Raw genomic sequence first — 15,607 nt, 5'->3', positions numbered from 1 at the left:
AAGTATTCCAAAGAAAGATGATGGCATTGTTCTTCATTTAAAGAAAGGCAACATTGCTCTTTTACGCGGCTACGATTTATTCCATCTTTCATTGTAATGGTACCTCAGCTCCATTCTCGACGTGGAACGACCATTAACTTTTACAACTGTCTACGATACTCCGTGCCAAATACTTATGTTGCTGCGGCATCTAAGTGCGACGGCTCAATGCGATCTTACGGAGGACGTTGAATGCATCCTTACTGGCAGTCTCGCATAAAACAAAGACGAATGGTGGTGCATTTGGCGTTGCAATTGATTGGATTGCAAGCTACCCATCATGAATTTCAGACAACTTCTTGGGTCCGCGTTCGTAAACTTGGAAACAGACCGGATGACATAATAAAATGTGACAAGTTGATTTGAAGGGATTTAAATTTTCACCACTCCGTAGACTCCTTCCGAAGTGCATACACTTAACTTATTCAGAAAATCACTACGAATAAACCAGGAATAAAAGTATAAATCACAAAAGTACTTTTATCTGTACAGTGGATGTCTATCTTATTTAAAAGCGAAGCATGCATCGACTGTTGAATTCGTAAACGGTTAGTTTCACGGAAAGCTTCAATGTCCCTCTCCGCGAAGAATAATGGACGCGTCACTCTTTATTCAAGAAAGCGGGCACTGGTCCTTTATTCGCGCGGCCACGATTTCTTATTTCTGTCATTGTAACAGCACCTCAGCCTTATTCTCGTCCTGTGCAACGACCATTAGCTTTTACAACTGTCCACATTACTCTATGCCAAATACTTATGCTGCAGCCGGCAACTACTTACGGCTGGATGCAGCCAAATGGTAATTACAGTTACTTGTTTGCCGTATTCTAAACTGTAACGGTTGAAGAAGACGGTCTCGACCCTTATAGCCTGTAGTTGATGCGCTGCGGTGGATGTGCCTGGCGTTGCACGCTTTTGCGCTGAAAGCTTTAATTTTCCTTTCCGACAATGCTCCCGGGAGATTCTTTGCGAATCAGTGCGCGGTGAGTGGGGAATTAGTGCTTCTTAATCACGCCAACGGCACGAGAATACTAGTTTATACCGGGTGGAACGCAAGAGCGTGGTAAACTGATCTGGGGTAAGAAATAAATAAAAAGAAATGAAAAGATGTCCAACTAATGGGACTGTGTGTTCGTTAAAGTGAACGGAGAAATGTTAACGATTATAGGTCAAACGAACGTTCGTTTTCCAGTTGTATTCGAATGTTAATTGCGTTTACGCTTGGTGATTTTCTAGCGCTGCCCATTTGCCTCTCCATGCACGAAATGCATGTTGATCATTTCCGCTAAGCACCGTACATAATCTCTGTAATATTCGTTGAAGCATTCGCGTAGTTGTGACCGTTTGGATTATTGATAATTGGAGAGCGTGAACGTAAGAATGTACGTTTGCTGTTACGTTCGCGTTAACGTGGACGGAAGCAATATTTACGAAAAAAGAAGGGGGACAGAAAGTTGTTCTTTTTCCTCCCTAATACCATTTTAAAGCAAAAATTTTTAATTGAGAAGGTAATTGGAAAAAGAGCTTAAATTAATGTTCGAAATGCTTTTAAATGAATATAAGCTATGCTCATTTATGTCTGTTTATTCATTCGAATATATCAAAAATATTTATCAATGCGCTTAAATACAGGACAAATATTTATCGATGTATTTAAACACGTTGACAGTATTTAATAATACATTTAAACGCATTAAAATTAAAAGCATTCGTTAATATATTGAAATAAGTTAAACGTATACACTTGGAGCAAATATTTATCTCGCCCAAAGCTCCCCGAAGTCTGAAGCCAGTGTCAACCAAAAAACTGTTTCCCAAAGCTTGTGCTGCCTCATCGTGCTCCCATCCTAAAACCCTTAAACCCCAACGTAGCATCCCAGTTTCAGGTCAGTCTGACAAGAAACATCGACGAAGTGTCCACCGTCAATTTTGATGAAAGTTTGGGTACTAGCGGGAAGCGGCCAAAAACGAAGAACAAGTATCTTTTAGCCACTGTAGCTAAAGTTCAAGAAACGAAATTACCCTCGAGAAGTTTCACCCTTCCGATGCTATCTCGAACATCGCTGGATATATTTACAAAAAGGTCCTCGAGATAAACTAGGTTTGAGATGCGTTACTCGACGTTAATTAGTCGCCAATTTGCGGGAGTCGATGAAACTTTATACTTAACCTTTATATTCTTGGGCCACGGCGATTGTGAACAGCTTACACCGTTCTTCTTGTAAAAATATCATTGATACGCTAAGATATACAAAGGATTTTTTTCAACAATTTTTTATCACGACACGCGACGTGTTATTTTCTGGAAAAAGGCCATAAAACATTCGCTCGAAGAGCTACTTTATATCGCTGTACAGTTTCCATGATAGCATCGGACGGGTGGAACTTGCGGAATAATTTAAACTTGAGCCACCTCGGCTCAGAACAAAGAAAGAAAAATATGCGCTTCTTATTCTTAGTTGGCTTGGAAATCTACGGAGTATCGTTGGAATCGACGTCAGGACAACGAAGGGGGATGTCGACCTTACTCGTACAATTCCAACGTTAGTCGAAGATCAGTTTCGAATGGGCACAGTATAATTCAGTTCTGAGATCAAGTTTCGTAATATTGTACCAGATCACGTTGTATCTCTTGCCCGTTAATCGAATCGGCGATTATTAACGAACTGATAGCTCGTTTCTCCATTCTCCATTCTCCTGTCTATTACAGACGTAAATCCGATAAACGTGACCAAAGATGGACGAATTTCTAGTAACGAGAAAAAGATGAAGCAAATATCGATTAGATGATCGTTGTATCGAAATTAAAATCTGAATTGCTCGAGTTTGAGCTTGGTTTATCCAAGTCCGTAACTGTCGCTTTAGTTATTGCACCGAATTCACACATTACAACACAATTGTTTCCATTCTTCTCAACACGTTTACATTAATCTTGTGTTTGGCAGATGGGGCCCACTGGCCCACCACTAGCTCGGGTACCTCGGGTTCGCTAAACTCGTACTGTAACTGCATATTCGCATGCTACAGCCCCTGAGGGGAATATCCGAATTACTAATGGAAAATATATTTCACGTTGAATGAAAACCCATCTCGATAATTGTTCGACGGAATTCGTTTGTCGCAACTTGTCAGTTCAATCTGTAATCGTCATCTACGTAATAGTTGAACGACGTTCCAGTCACTATTTTTGAAATCCATCTTCAGGTTTAAACAGAGCAAACTCTTAACTTGGGAAATTCAAGCAGAGAAAGAAATAACAAACACTACCTTCCGTTTTAAATTTCTCAGCGCTCTTTTCAATTTCATTTATCCACCCTCACCCTACCGCATGCTTGTTTTTAACGTTACGCGGTTCTTTGCTGTTTTAATTTTCTAGATTAAAAGTTTGTTCCGTCAAAAGCTAAGGATAAATAGAAGTCCATTCGAATAAATCAGTGCATTGATGCAGTACCGAATTGAAGAGGTAAATAGGATTTCTAATTTGAAGCGAGGAACATTCATAAAAGGCAACAAAGACAAAATCCATCTCTGAAGTATAAATTCAGCCTCCCGGTACGTTGGGAAAGAGTAACGTGGCCGAATTTACGAGAACGGTAAGAAAAACAAGGACACGGATTTTGGACGCGCGGAACAAAAGAGAATAGTCGAGAAGAAAGACAGGGCCCATAAACCATATCACAATAATCAAACGGGAAAACCACTAAGGATCGAGAGAGCATGAGTTCAGAGTATGGTCGACAAAGCACGGCGGAAAAGACATAAAAGAAGCAAAGGAGAAAAAGTAGAACGCCGCAGGCAGCAACGATATGATGATCGAGACTCTAAGATGGATCAAACGTTCAACAAAGATTTTTCAGGACAAGTTGGAATTCTTTTAAATGGTAAGGAGAGTTGAATCGGTCAAGGTACCGAAAAAAGATAAGTTTCGAGAGAGAGCGTGAGGGATGCTGACAGTTACCAGGGTTTTGAAAGGATTCAGACGCAAACCACGCAAGTTGCACCGATAGGAAAGCATACTAAGGTTATCTTCTATCTTGCACTTAGCAGATTCAGCGCATGTCGGATCAATAAACTTAATCAGTGGAGCTTGCATGGAGGAGGTATCTTAACCCTTTGAGCTCCCAGAATTCTTCATGCTGTAAGCTACTAACTGCTTAGAGGCAATTTTCGGGTGACTATTCCGAAAGTTGGATGTGTTCCTCTACCTCGCAAAAATCTGCGAACGTTTATGCTTTGAATTCAATTAATCAACCTCGTTAATTATATTTGGTTTGCCTTCGGTAGAACTTGAACCAAATTCTGGTGCATATTATGAATGTCTTTGAAGCGACGCAAAGGATTAAGATAGGAAATCCACTACAGTGGCATATTGAGGATACTATAGCGATGATTAAAGCTCTTATAGAGCCCTATTTGATCTTGTTCCCTAGTCATAGCAAGTTTTACGGTGTTCCGAACAGCCACTATAGGTCCAACGACAAGCATGCAGACGTCCTGTTATAGAGTTTCTCAATATTTCAAATATCCCAGGTATTACGTCGCGAAGGCAAGCCTGCAGATGTCCTGTCATAAGGTTTCTCCATCTCTCAAGTGTTCCAGGTATTTTCTTCGATTCGTCGCCAGCCTTTCAAAGCGTCTCAACGATGTCAACGGACGCGGAGTGAACGGATGCGTTTAAGTGCGCCGAAAAATAAATATCCCACGGATCTAGACTTGGTAAGCCAGCATGGCAGGCGATACGTCCTACAGGAACCTATTCATCTATTAAAAAATCGCTCGTTCATGAACTGTCTGGGCTACTCGACTAAAAATGGAACGGTGCATCGTCATGCATAAATCACGTGCAACGTACGACATCGAGTGGAACTTCGTCCAATAATTTCCACAATTGATTATCCAAGAAATTCAAATTGGCATGTTAACGTTTTGAATGCTGAAGAGTATTTTTGTATATATGTTTTGCTTATATATCGAAGCGGGATAGCGCTTCGCCGTACTCAAAAGGTTGAATTTCCATTAAATAAAGCAGAGTTTTCAAGTAAAGTGAATGAATAATTTAGCGGAATCGGTTGTAGTAGAACACTATTTGGAAATTCAGAACTGCGAGAGCAGGGAAAATAGAATTGCTTATGGGAACGTTTTGCATTGTTTTCGTACCTCAAGCTGTTAGCAAAGTTAGTACAAATAGGGGATAAATAATTTCTACAGAAGCTAAGTGATAATACTCAACGATCGAACAATGATATTTACCTGAATTAATATTAATAAGAATTTGACTAAAGTTCAAGCAGAATCAATCCACGAATAACAATGGTTACCTCGTGTACACTCCTCGGACCTCACCGACACAAATCCAGTGTTTCGAACAAATTTCAAAGAGAATTAAATTTCGCGCAAAAAACCTCGATAGATCCTATCTCTATCTTCCTTAATAACCTCCGTAACGCGTCGAGAGATATCGCGAAACGTATTCGTCTCGGTTAATTTTCAGCTGCAACCCTCCCTCGCTAAATTGTTGAGTGCACCGCCGAACAAAAGCGACAGAAGGGACGGGCGAATGAAAAACAGTACGAAGGGGATGAAAAGCAGCGACGAGGATCGAACCCCCAGGAACACATCGGAGTCGAGGTAAACGCAGGGGCTCGCGAAATTAGGTTGTTAAGATTTAATCGGACACAGAGGCATTTTAAGCGCCCCCCTCGTTCCTCGCCGTGCTTAGGGGCAGCGCGGGGGGCGAAGTCGCGGTAGGGGACCCGAGATTTAAATTGCACGGACTTCCTTGAACCTCGGTCGAAGTCGTCGGCACGCTGTCCGGGCGAGATAGCGGGAATCGTTAAGATTTCTGGCGGATTCCGTTCGCCGGAATTTCATTTGCGACTTCGTCGAGTTCACCTTTGCCCGGCCGTCGTAATTTAATCGTCGATGCAATTGGCAGCGTGCAGTCCCGCAGTGGGAGCGGGAAGGGGCAGAGGGAGGCGTCTCCTTCGCCCCGTTTAAGAAAAGCCCAGCGAATTCATTACGAAGCGTCGACTGCCACGACGATTAACCCTTTCGCTTAGACCGTACCTGGCCAGTTCGGTTCTGCGCCAGCTGCACGTGCGCAAACAATTATATTTCACTTGGGAAATTGTTTGTCTTTGTTTTCCTCTTCCGAGCAGAGAGGAGAATTCATTTGGCAAAATATAACCAAGTTACAAGCGTCCGTGTAATTGAAAAGCTTCGATAGATGTGCTTTGGTTCCGACCTCGTATTCTTATTACAAAGAGAAAAGGGCTTTAACGAAAAGAGTACGCGTAAAGTAAGCATGATTACAATTGAACGTGAAATATGATATTTAAGTATCCGTTAAGGATACCTTGACGAGCGTATTTTATTACTAGAAAAAATTGCGGAACCTTTTTTTAACAAAACCCTTTATTTTCCATAAATATAATGCAAGAGTATCCCGATCGAACAAAAAACACTCCATTTTATTCTGCTGCAAAGTTTGCTTTCGATCCATCTTCGAAGTTGCACTCGGATAACTCCACTCATCCAAGCCCCCGTCAAGTACACATGACACAAGAGACACTACCCCCTTCTCCCTTGATACAGGGTCTACCACCATCCACCTCTATTCTTCGCGATGGTTTCCACCAACACAGATTCACCAAAAGGCGTGACCCGAACCCCGCACGGTATCGCGAGGGGGCCCCCAAGGACTTCGCCGCGCGAACATCGTCGGTGCGACAGTTCTTTGTTCGACGTTTCCATCTCCCGATTCTCCCCGCGAGTTTCTTCCCCGACAGCCACCGACGTCATCTCCATTTCTTCTACAGAGAAATATGTATATTCTTCCCTTTTAACGAGTCGGTACGATTGTCACTTTCCATGCCTAGCGTCGGACGAAATCGCGAGTACCCCCGTTGAATGGAGCGGCACTTTAAATGCGGATCAGCCGCTTTATACGGATATGGAGTAATTCTCTCGAGCAAGCGACCCGATTTATTCACGGGTCCCTGCTTCTTACGCAATGGCAATTCCTCCCGTCTGGCTCCCGAGGCGAGAAAATTTTGTCTGCGGCTCGCGAGAAAGAATTCTATTCAACGAGGGGGCTTCGCGCACGGAGGACGTTGGACGGCAAGAGAAACTGGAAAGGCTGAGTCGTGGGGGAGGTGGTCGTTGGGGGCTGCTGTTTAATTACTTCCGAATCCACAACGTTCTGTTGTTCGCCGCCAACAAAACACCGTCGCGAGAATTTATCGTGACGACGACGCGCGCCGCGGGGGCAAGGAGACGACGACGACGTAGTTGTCGTCGTTTACGCAGTCACAGCGTGGCCGAGATATAATCCTCCGATCGCGCTAATTTGCCCCGCAGTTTGTCTTACGGACAATCGGGCCGAACTGCCTCCTGGGACCGTTTTGCGAGGGAAGCTCCATGGAGTGGCTCCTCGAATCGAACCCGAACAACGTACGCTGAAACCCGTACCGTGCGACGAATCGAGGCTATTTCTGGTAAATAGCCTCCCTTGGATTCTACCCTTGGACTCGATAGCTGGAACTACTCGTCGAATCCATTTTATATTGAAACATTTTCAACCTTCTCGGTTTATCAAATATTTTAGGACGTGTTATGGCAATTTCCATTCGCCCCCTATTTGTTTCTGGATTGATTTCGTCAATTTTCAATGTTTGTCGAAAGTTTTTATTTCGTTTAGGAACACAGAGTTTGAAAAGTTGAAGAGTACAGATTATTTGTGTACACAGAGAAGCAACAGAAACAAGATAAGAATAATAAAGCTGACGTGGGTGGCTTGTTTTGATTCTCTTTCGTTTCTCATAACACGTTTTCTGTTTTTGCAAATGGAAATGGCAAAGCGCTTGAATTTTTTAATGAAAATCCTCAGCCCAGTTTACCCCGAGCGATTAAGAGAATTTTTAAGGACGTCAAAGGTATAGCGATTTCCTCTCTGTTGGTTTTAGCGATAACTTCTTCACTGTCAAACATTTCTCATAACTTTTCGTTCTCTATTTCTTCCCTGTTACTTCTCGAACTTTCTATATACAAACTATAAGTCGTACCATTTAACTTCCTAAAGTCTCAACTACAGAATAGAACAAACACATTTAAGAAACGATCAACATTGAAACAGTTATAGCGAAAAACAAATAGGACGAAATTATGTCGAATTAAAATGCTTCGCTATTCGTACTGTTGACTACTGGAATACTTGCGTATTTCGATACTACTTGGTCTGTGCGTAGTAATCATGGCAACAGTGGGAACACGTGGTGCTTTAAACCGCAAATTGATAAAGCATTAATATAGCATTAATAAAGCACTAATTTGAGGTTTAATACTCCACATGTTTCCATGATTATCACAATTGTACCCGATATGTTTAGGTATAGATACGTATATTAGCTTAATGTCCAGCAATATACTTTGATTCGTTCTCCTTCACAATTGCCTGTTCTTCAAACTCGATTTTCTCGAAAACAAAGCCTCGCGTGACAAATTTTTGTTCTACATTTTCAACTTATTTTTTTATGTAGAATCACCCTCTCTTCGCCTGTACTACCAGTTACCGAACACCCTGTATACAAAATTCTCTTCATCCGGTTCGTCGTTTAAGGGCGCGTGTAACCCATGGAAGGGTCAAGAGGACGAGGGTGGAGGCGGAGGAATCAGCAGGACGAACAAAAAGGCGCGCGTGGAAACAACCCCGCGCGGAACGAGAGAGAGAGAGAGACGCCCCCATGTCGACTGGTGGATCGCTACAATGGAATCGACAGTTCGATGCACGGAAGATCGTATATCACGTCACACGTCCAGGGCAGCGTGTGTGCACTTTGCACGCGTAGCACCCACGCTGAAAAGGATGCTCGCGAGGAGTGGTAGACAAGCCACTGGGGGCTCCGTTATGCCGCGAAGTCGTAAAGTCACAAGGGGGATGGGACCGCCGGGAGGGTGAGGGCGTTCGATTACCCAGGGAGATACGGTTTTTCCGCGCCAGGTTTCCTCCTGGACGCCCGAGAGACCCAGGAAGCAAAAAATTCAATAAAGTGCCGATGAAATAAGCCGACGGAAGGCGGCGGCGACGAGCCCCGGGGCCGCGATTTGTTGTACCGTGCGAAGTGGAGCGAGAATCTAGCCCCCTCCTGGCCCCCGTACTCCACCTGTCCTCCTTCACCCTGCGAAGCCTGGTGCTCGTTGGAGCGGCTTTAATGCAATTATCCATTGACACAATTATTCGTCAAGTTCATTAAATTTCTATTATGGAAACGCCTGTTCGTTTTACCAGCCGCCGACGACCCCTTAACGTTCCCGCCCGCGCCGTCTCGTCTGGCCGCTCCAGATCGCGAGTTCGATGCTCCTATCGGAGGGTGATTCTTGACCCCCGATCCTCTGGCGTCGACTGGCGCCGCCACAGAGACCGTACGTAATACCAACCATTCGGCTGGAAGGGTTTGTTCACGGTATCGCGAACCGAATTAACAAAATTGAGAATGAATAAAAGATGCTCGGAGGAGTCAAAGTGACGAATGGGCGACTGATGCGTCGACAATTTTCAATATTTTTTAGTGGAAATTTATGGAGGTGTACATTGACGATTTGCATCGTTTTCTACGCGTATTCGAGTTTCAGCTTTTTATATCGTGTAATTTTTACGTGCTTTTGGCATTTCTCCTTGCTACGATCGAAACGATGGTAAAAAGTAGCTCGACTTTACGTTTTGTTGCAAATAAAGATATCGTTGCTTTTATTAAGGGCGAGTAAGACAAACAGAAACACTTTATCTCTCCCCGTGAATTTAAGCTACGTAAATAGAGCAGTTGTGGCCCACCTGTAGCAAGGTCTCGTTTCGACTACAGAAATTCATTTTTATATGCTGCGAACGGAGCATGTATCGCTCTCTTATCTTCGTTTACATTTGATGAGAGGTCACCAGGGACCATGAATTCTCAAGATCGCGACTCTAAAGCCATCTCTGCCAGATTTGGTGTCGCTACGACAAATACGGCACCTGTGCGCGTTTTCCATCCTGAGTGTTCCCGTACGGGAACGCTCGTCCTTTAAGGGTTAACCGCTGTGTCATGGCGCTACCGTGCCGCGAAGACGGCTACACGGCGTCGTGAATGTCTCGACAACAAATCTAAAGACTTTTTACTTCGTGGAAACGCGAAGAACTCGCCTTTGGCACGTAGAGCAAAGCAAACTTTATTAAAGTAACTTTACTTTAAGGCGTGGTCGAGCTTCGATATTTAAAAGATGCGAGTTTCTTCAATTTCAAGCTCTGTAGTAGTAGATGGTATCATTCGAAGTATTATTTGGGAAAATGACAGAAACAGTTTTGGTAACAATGAATGATAACATTTCCTCGACTCGAAGCATCAGCTTTTAAATGGTACGAAATAATTTCCCCAACGATACTTTTCCCTCCAATCTTTCTTTAACGTAATAAAAACATATCTTGCATTTTAGCTGTTTAAACAGGAAATTGTAATTTAGTGCGGGGTAATGCTTGGTTTATTCAATAACTCTGGCCTTGAATGTCATTCTTACTGCCTGCAATTGAGTCTAATACGGAGTAATTTAGCGAATAAAACTCCAAGAAACAAGTTTAAGTACTCAGTCATCCGGTGAAATTATCTAGAAACGGTAAATTTCATTAGCCGTGTTACGAAATTCAGATGGTTAAAAATGAAAAAAGAACAATTTCAGCAAAGACAATTAATTACACACTTCTCAGGAAACCACCTGTTTCTATCAGGTAACACGTTTCAAACCTTCATTAAAGTTTATCACGTAGTGTACGTAAATCACCCGACTAAAAGTGTGCTGATTGATTCTGAAAATTTCATGCTTAGATATTCTATACCTTTTCCAAACGTTGCACAAATTCCACTCACCCCAAACATTCAACGCTTGTGCAGCGTTGATTTCAATCGTGATAACTCGGAGTAGAAAAATCATATCCTCGTTAAAAAAAAATTAACAAAATTAACGTAGAAATCCCAAACTTTCACCTCTGGTTTACGAAAATTAACAAGACTCAAAAATGTAAAAACTTTAACGATCCGTCGCGATACGTTTCGTAGAGCCTCCCTTTCCTGCTGCTACTTGGAAAATCACTGGCCAACGGAATCCCCTAACAGCGTTAAAAACGCGAGACCTCGAGCGTCAAAATGCATTCTTTCGAATTCTCCTGGGGTTATTTCTCATAAAAGTACAAAACTTCGAAGCTGGTTGCGCGGCGAGCGATTTATAGCGTCCCTTAAATTTTCTGCCGGAGTGTAGCCCTTAAAATTGTTACCAGAATTGTTCATGATTAAGAACTGTGCCAGCATTTTTCTCCCCGAAACTGCGCCGTGAGCGCAAAAAGGTTAAGAACCGCTGCTCCAACGAATAAGAACCCTCTCGATCGTGCCTTCGTACCTCTCGCCCGTCTCGTCGCCCGTCGTCGACCCTCTTCTCCCGCCGATATCGCTCTTTTTTCCCCGCAACTTTCTCTGTCTGGGACGCGGACGCGAAGTAATTTTTTGCCCGTTCGCCGGCGCCAATTGTTTGCCAACGAGATATACTCTCGTTCGCAAACGCACTCGGCAATCGAGCCGTTCGATTCGCGAGTCGAACAAATAAATAGTGTCACCCGGGACAAATATTTTAACCGCGCGGTTGATGATCCGGGTATCGTCGACTTTCGTCGATGGGTTCGCTTCCTCGCCACCCCTTAAGCATCGCTTTTCATTTTGCTTTTGCTCCCGCAGACCCCTCCCTTTTCCGCTGCCTTTTTTTCTGCCCTTGCCCGCGTGCACTTGTTTGCCTTTTTATTCTCTCTCCGCCTCCTAATCAAAACGGTCGATACGCACACACGCACACCCTCGTTGCGCCGAGGCCGAAGTGAAATTACAAAATTTCACGGAAGCCCGACCATACGACTCTTTCGCGCAGCGCGATTAACCTCTCGTTCATTTTTAATCGAACGTCCTGTGGATAAGTGCGACGTGTGCGTGGAAAAAGTCTCGAACGAGGGTGGAGTGTGTGTAGAATGTGCGTCGAACGGGTGTGGAACGTGTGGCGGATGTCTGGAACGGATGTGTAATGTGTGGGAAGTTTATTCAGAGAACGTGGAGAAAATGTAGAATGTGTGTTGAATTTATGCATGACATGGGCTCGACGTGTGTGAAATGTGTGTACGATAGGTATTGAATATGCGGAAAGTGAGTGTACGAAGTGAATAAGTGTGGAGTGTGTACGGAATATTTATTGGATGTGTGTAGAATGTCTGGATCGTGCGAGAGAAAAAGTAAAATATGGAATAAGTGTAGAACTTGTCGGAAAAGTAGAGAATGTGCAAATGGTGTAGAAGGAACCGGGAATGAGTGGGAAAAAATGGAAGAAGTAAGAAACGCGTGAGAAAAGTGTAAAATAAGTATAGAACGTGAGGGCAGTCCGTGGAAAGTATGGGATGTATGGGAAATACGTGAAAACAATATAGCATTTGTGTCGGATGTTTGCGCAGAATAGGGAACACTTGACATTGAAAAATCACAATAAAAACTCACCGTGCTTCTTTCGAATTTCGCACCCATTCCATACAAATTCCACGCTCATTCCAGCCTTTTCTCGTACATTCCAAACGTCCTGTACGTCCGGCAATACAACCTCCTGCCTCGAACAGCTAAACTCCAGGGTTCGTTTTAAATCGCGATAACTTGGCCAACAAAAATCGGCGTCCCGTTGAAAAAAAAAAAGATATCGAGGGTGCGATATAAAGTTTAAGTCGCCGTTAATGAAACTTGAGAGAAAAATTTGTTCGAACTCTGTTCACTGGTTGAATGCCGGGCCACGAGAAAAATATTCAGTAAAAAAGATTAAACCGAATACTTCTCGTAGACTTTACAAGTTTTTTCTAAAAATGCTCGCAATGTGCAACTCTTCTCTTAGACAATAAGCAATGCTATTATAATGGAATTAACCTTTTAGCCATTGCAGAGTAAATTACACAATTTCACGGAAGCCCGACCATCCGAGTCTTTCGCCGGTGCGATTACGCTTCCGTTCATTTTTAATCGAACGTCCCAATCCTCTGGAAGCCCGACGTTGGCCAATTTCGTCTGGATTTCCAGCAGTTTCCCGCGGGTACGTACTTTGGAGGGACTGCGCGCTCGGGGATCTCCTCCAGGGGTGCCTCTCTATTTTTACACGACCGCTCGTCCCTTCAACGCCGTCCACTGAAAAATTCAAGTGGCCCCGCGCAAAACCCTTCTCTAGGATCCCGAATTCGCGCAGTTTGATTAAACCACGTTTCGAAGCGACAGTTCCGTACGCGTGACCGTTGGCTACCTCTGTAAGGACACCTATTTTATGTTAACGTACGCTGTTTCGCATGATTTAACCGTGTACGGTCGTAAGTCGTAAGGCAGGGACAGTTGTACTGCTCAGAAGGTAAATCGAGATATGCGTGATAGGACATTCGCTCCGTTAGGGTCGTAAGTCAGAGCAGGCTCGAGAGGATGCCTTTACAGTTTAAGAGAGAAAATGATGTTAAAGAAAAGTCTTCCCTTAGTCGAAAGTGCCACGTAATCAATTTCAAAAGAAATCCAACCGAACGAATCATCGACACTGAGACACAACCGATGACCCTTGCAGAGAGAAATATAATCCAGAAATAGATAAGAAATAAATATCCAGAGTCGACGAGTACAGGACTAAAGGAATTAAAGAGTGAAGTGGGGCTGCTGTGAACCTTATTAGGTATCTCTGTAAACTCCATAACAAATCCGTTTTAGGGAGGTGCAAAGGTGTCCCGTAAGGTGTTAAGTAACCTTATTTCGGAATAGCCGACAATAGCACGTCGGTAGCATGTGCGGTCGCCAAACCACAGGATTCGCACTGTCCAGCTGTAGCATACGCGGACTCGACAGCGAACGTGTTAATCCTCTCACGAATTACATTTCGTCTTCCGAACAAAATTATTCCTTGGTTACTCGTGTACTCCAGAATGAATGAACACGTGCTAACCTATCGATTGGTTAGTTTATCGCAAGCCTAGCATCTCCGCGGCTACTGTAATTGGACTACTATCTTCTCGATCAAACATCCATCGTCCATCAAGGGATGCTTGAAAATTACCCATGAACTTGTCAATGTTTAATTCAAACTACGAGTACTCGAATCTATAGAATCGTCGGATGTCCCTGGTATTCCTCGGTAATCATTTCCTCGATAAACTTAACAGAGATCGTTCTCGATGCGTTTCCAATCGGGCACGTGTTTCAAAGGCTCGAATTTCGAGCTCGTCGTTCCACCTTGCCAAAAAAGACAACGAAAGCAAAAAACATGTAGAAGAAAGCCATGCACAGAGACGTCGTTCCTCCGTCGTCCGGCGAGTTCTCGGGGACCAAGAGCACGTTTCGAGCACGTTGCGTCTCGACAACAGAGACTCCGTTCGCGTGGAGTGCAAGGACCACCCAGTCTAAGCCATACAGGACACGACAACGTCTGGGGGCCAACGGCCCGCGAGAAACATCGAGGAGCGAGGGTCAAGCGCTGAGTGGACGCAGGAGGAACGGGACGACTGACCGACGGCGAGGGGGTCCGTCGCGTCGACTCGACGTGGACATAGGAACACGAGACGCTCACTCACCAGCGACGTGAACGAGCAGCAGAATCGTCAGTTCCATCGAGGCTCCTCTCCGCGTGGACACGTTGCGTGTTACTGTTTGGTGGGCCTGCGGCCGTCGGCTGGCGGTTCGTCGTCGTGACGATGTTTCGTTCGCATGTCGCGCCTTTTCTTGGCTTTTTTAACTATCTGCTCCGTCCAGGACGCGCGTCCACGTACGACTGATCGTGCCCTTACATAATAGCGACGGTGTTACCGGCTCCGTTTGTCTCGCGATGTTTAACAGCGCTGGCTCGCTCGCGACGACGTTCCGTCGTTCCCCGGTGCGATGTGTGCGCGGTCTGCGGACCCCGGCTCTTCTGACACTCCGGTTGCTCCCTCGCTGGCTGGCGTCGTCGCGCAGAATCAATTTCCTCGCAAAACGACGCCGAGGAAGGGCGCGTGTGCGCGAGCGCGACGCTCGTGGTCGCGCGCAGGCGTCCGACAGATCGCTGCGTGTCGCCTTTCACCACCCGAAAGACTCGCGGAGGATCGCTCGCGTGTGCCGGTAAGCCGTGGACTGTGTCAGTGAAATCTGGCCCACCGATAGATTCCAAGCAACCCCGAGCCGATAGGCCAACCACCTCCCACCACCGACGCTTGTTCTGCCAACGCTGGCCGACCGGCAACCCCCTACCAGCCGGAGAGACCGTTCTCTGTGTGTTCAGAGGACGAACGCACCCCTTGTACGCCGAACGCGAAACTCGCTGGGCGCGTTTCCTTCTTCGCGACGGGGGATGCATCCTTGCCCTTTGTGAGCCTGGCTCTCTATTGTTCTCCAACGAGCCCTGCCGTGCACCGATACCCGGCAATTCCTTTGCCAGCCGCCCGCGATACCGCTTATGCGCGTATACGTACGTGTTTTATATCCCTTGCTTCCACCTCTGCACGGAAACTCCTACTCTTCCAATCATTTCTA

General features: G+C 44.9%; 1 protein-coding gene across 3 annotated transcripts in view; it reads right to left on the bottom strand.

Annotated features, from left to right (window-relative positions):
• LOC128877175 (uncharacterized) overlaps window positions 1-15,204 on the bottom strand; it is a 56,372-nt gene extending 41,168 nt beyond the window's left edge. For 2 of the 3 annotated variants that reach the window (XR_008457202.1, XM_054124262.1), the window contains exon 1: window positions 14,674-15,204. Coding sequence is in view for 2 of the 3 variants with exons in the window: in XM_054124262.1 (XP_053980237.1) it covers window positions 14,674-14,710 (37 nt within the window). In the remaining variant the exon portion in view is untranslated. The remainder of the gene's footprint in view (window positions 1-14,673) is intronic. The other variant, XM_054124261.1, reaches the window with a different exon arrangement.
• Window positions 15,205-15,607: the final 403 nt, after the last annotated feature.

Source organism: Hylaeus volcanicus, chromosome 5 (genome assembly GCF_026283585.1).
Source record: "Hylaeus volcanicus isolate JK05 chromosome 5, UHH_iyHylVolc1.0_haploid, whole genome shotgun sequence".
NCBI lineage: Eukaryota > Metazoa > Arthropoda > Insecta > Hymenoptera > Colletidae > Hylaeus > Hylaeus volcanicus.
Note: the sequence above shows the minus strand (reverse complement) of the source record. Positions and strands in the feature narration are given on the sequence as shown.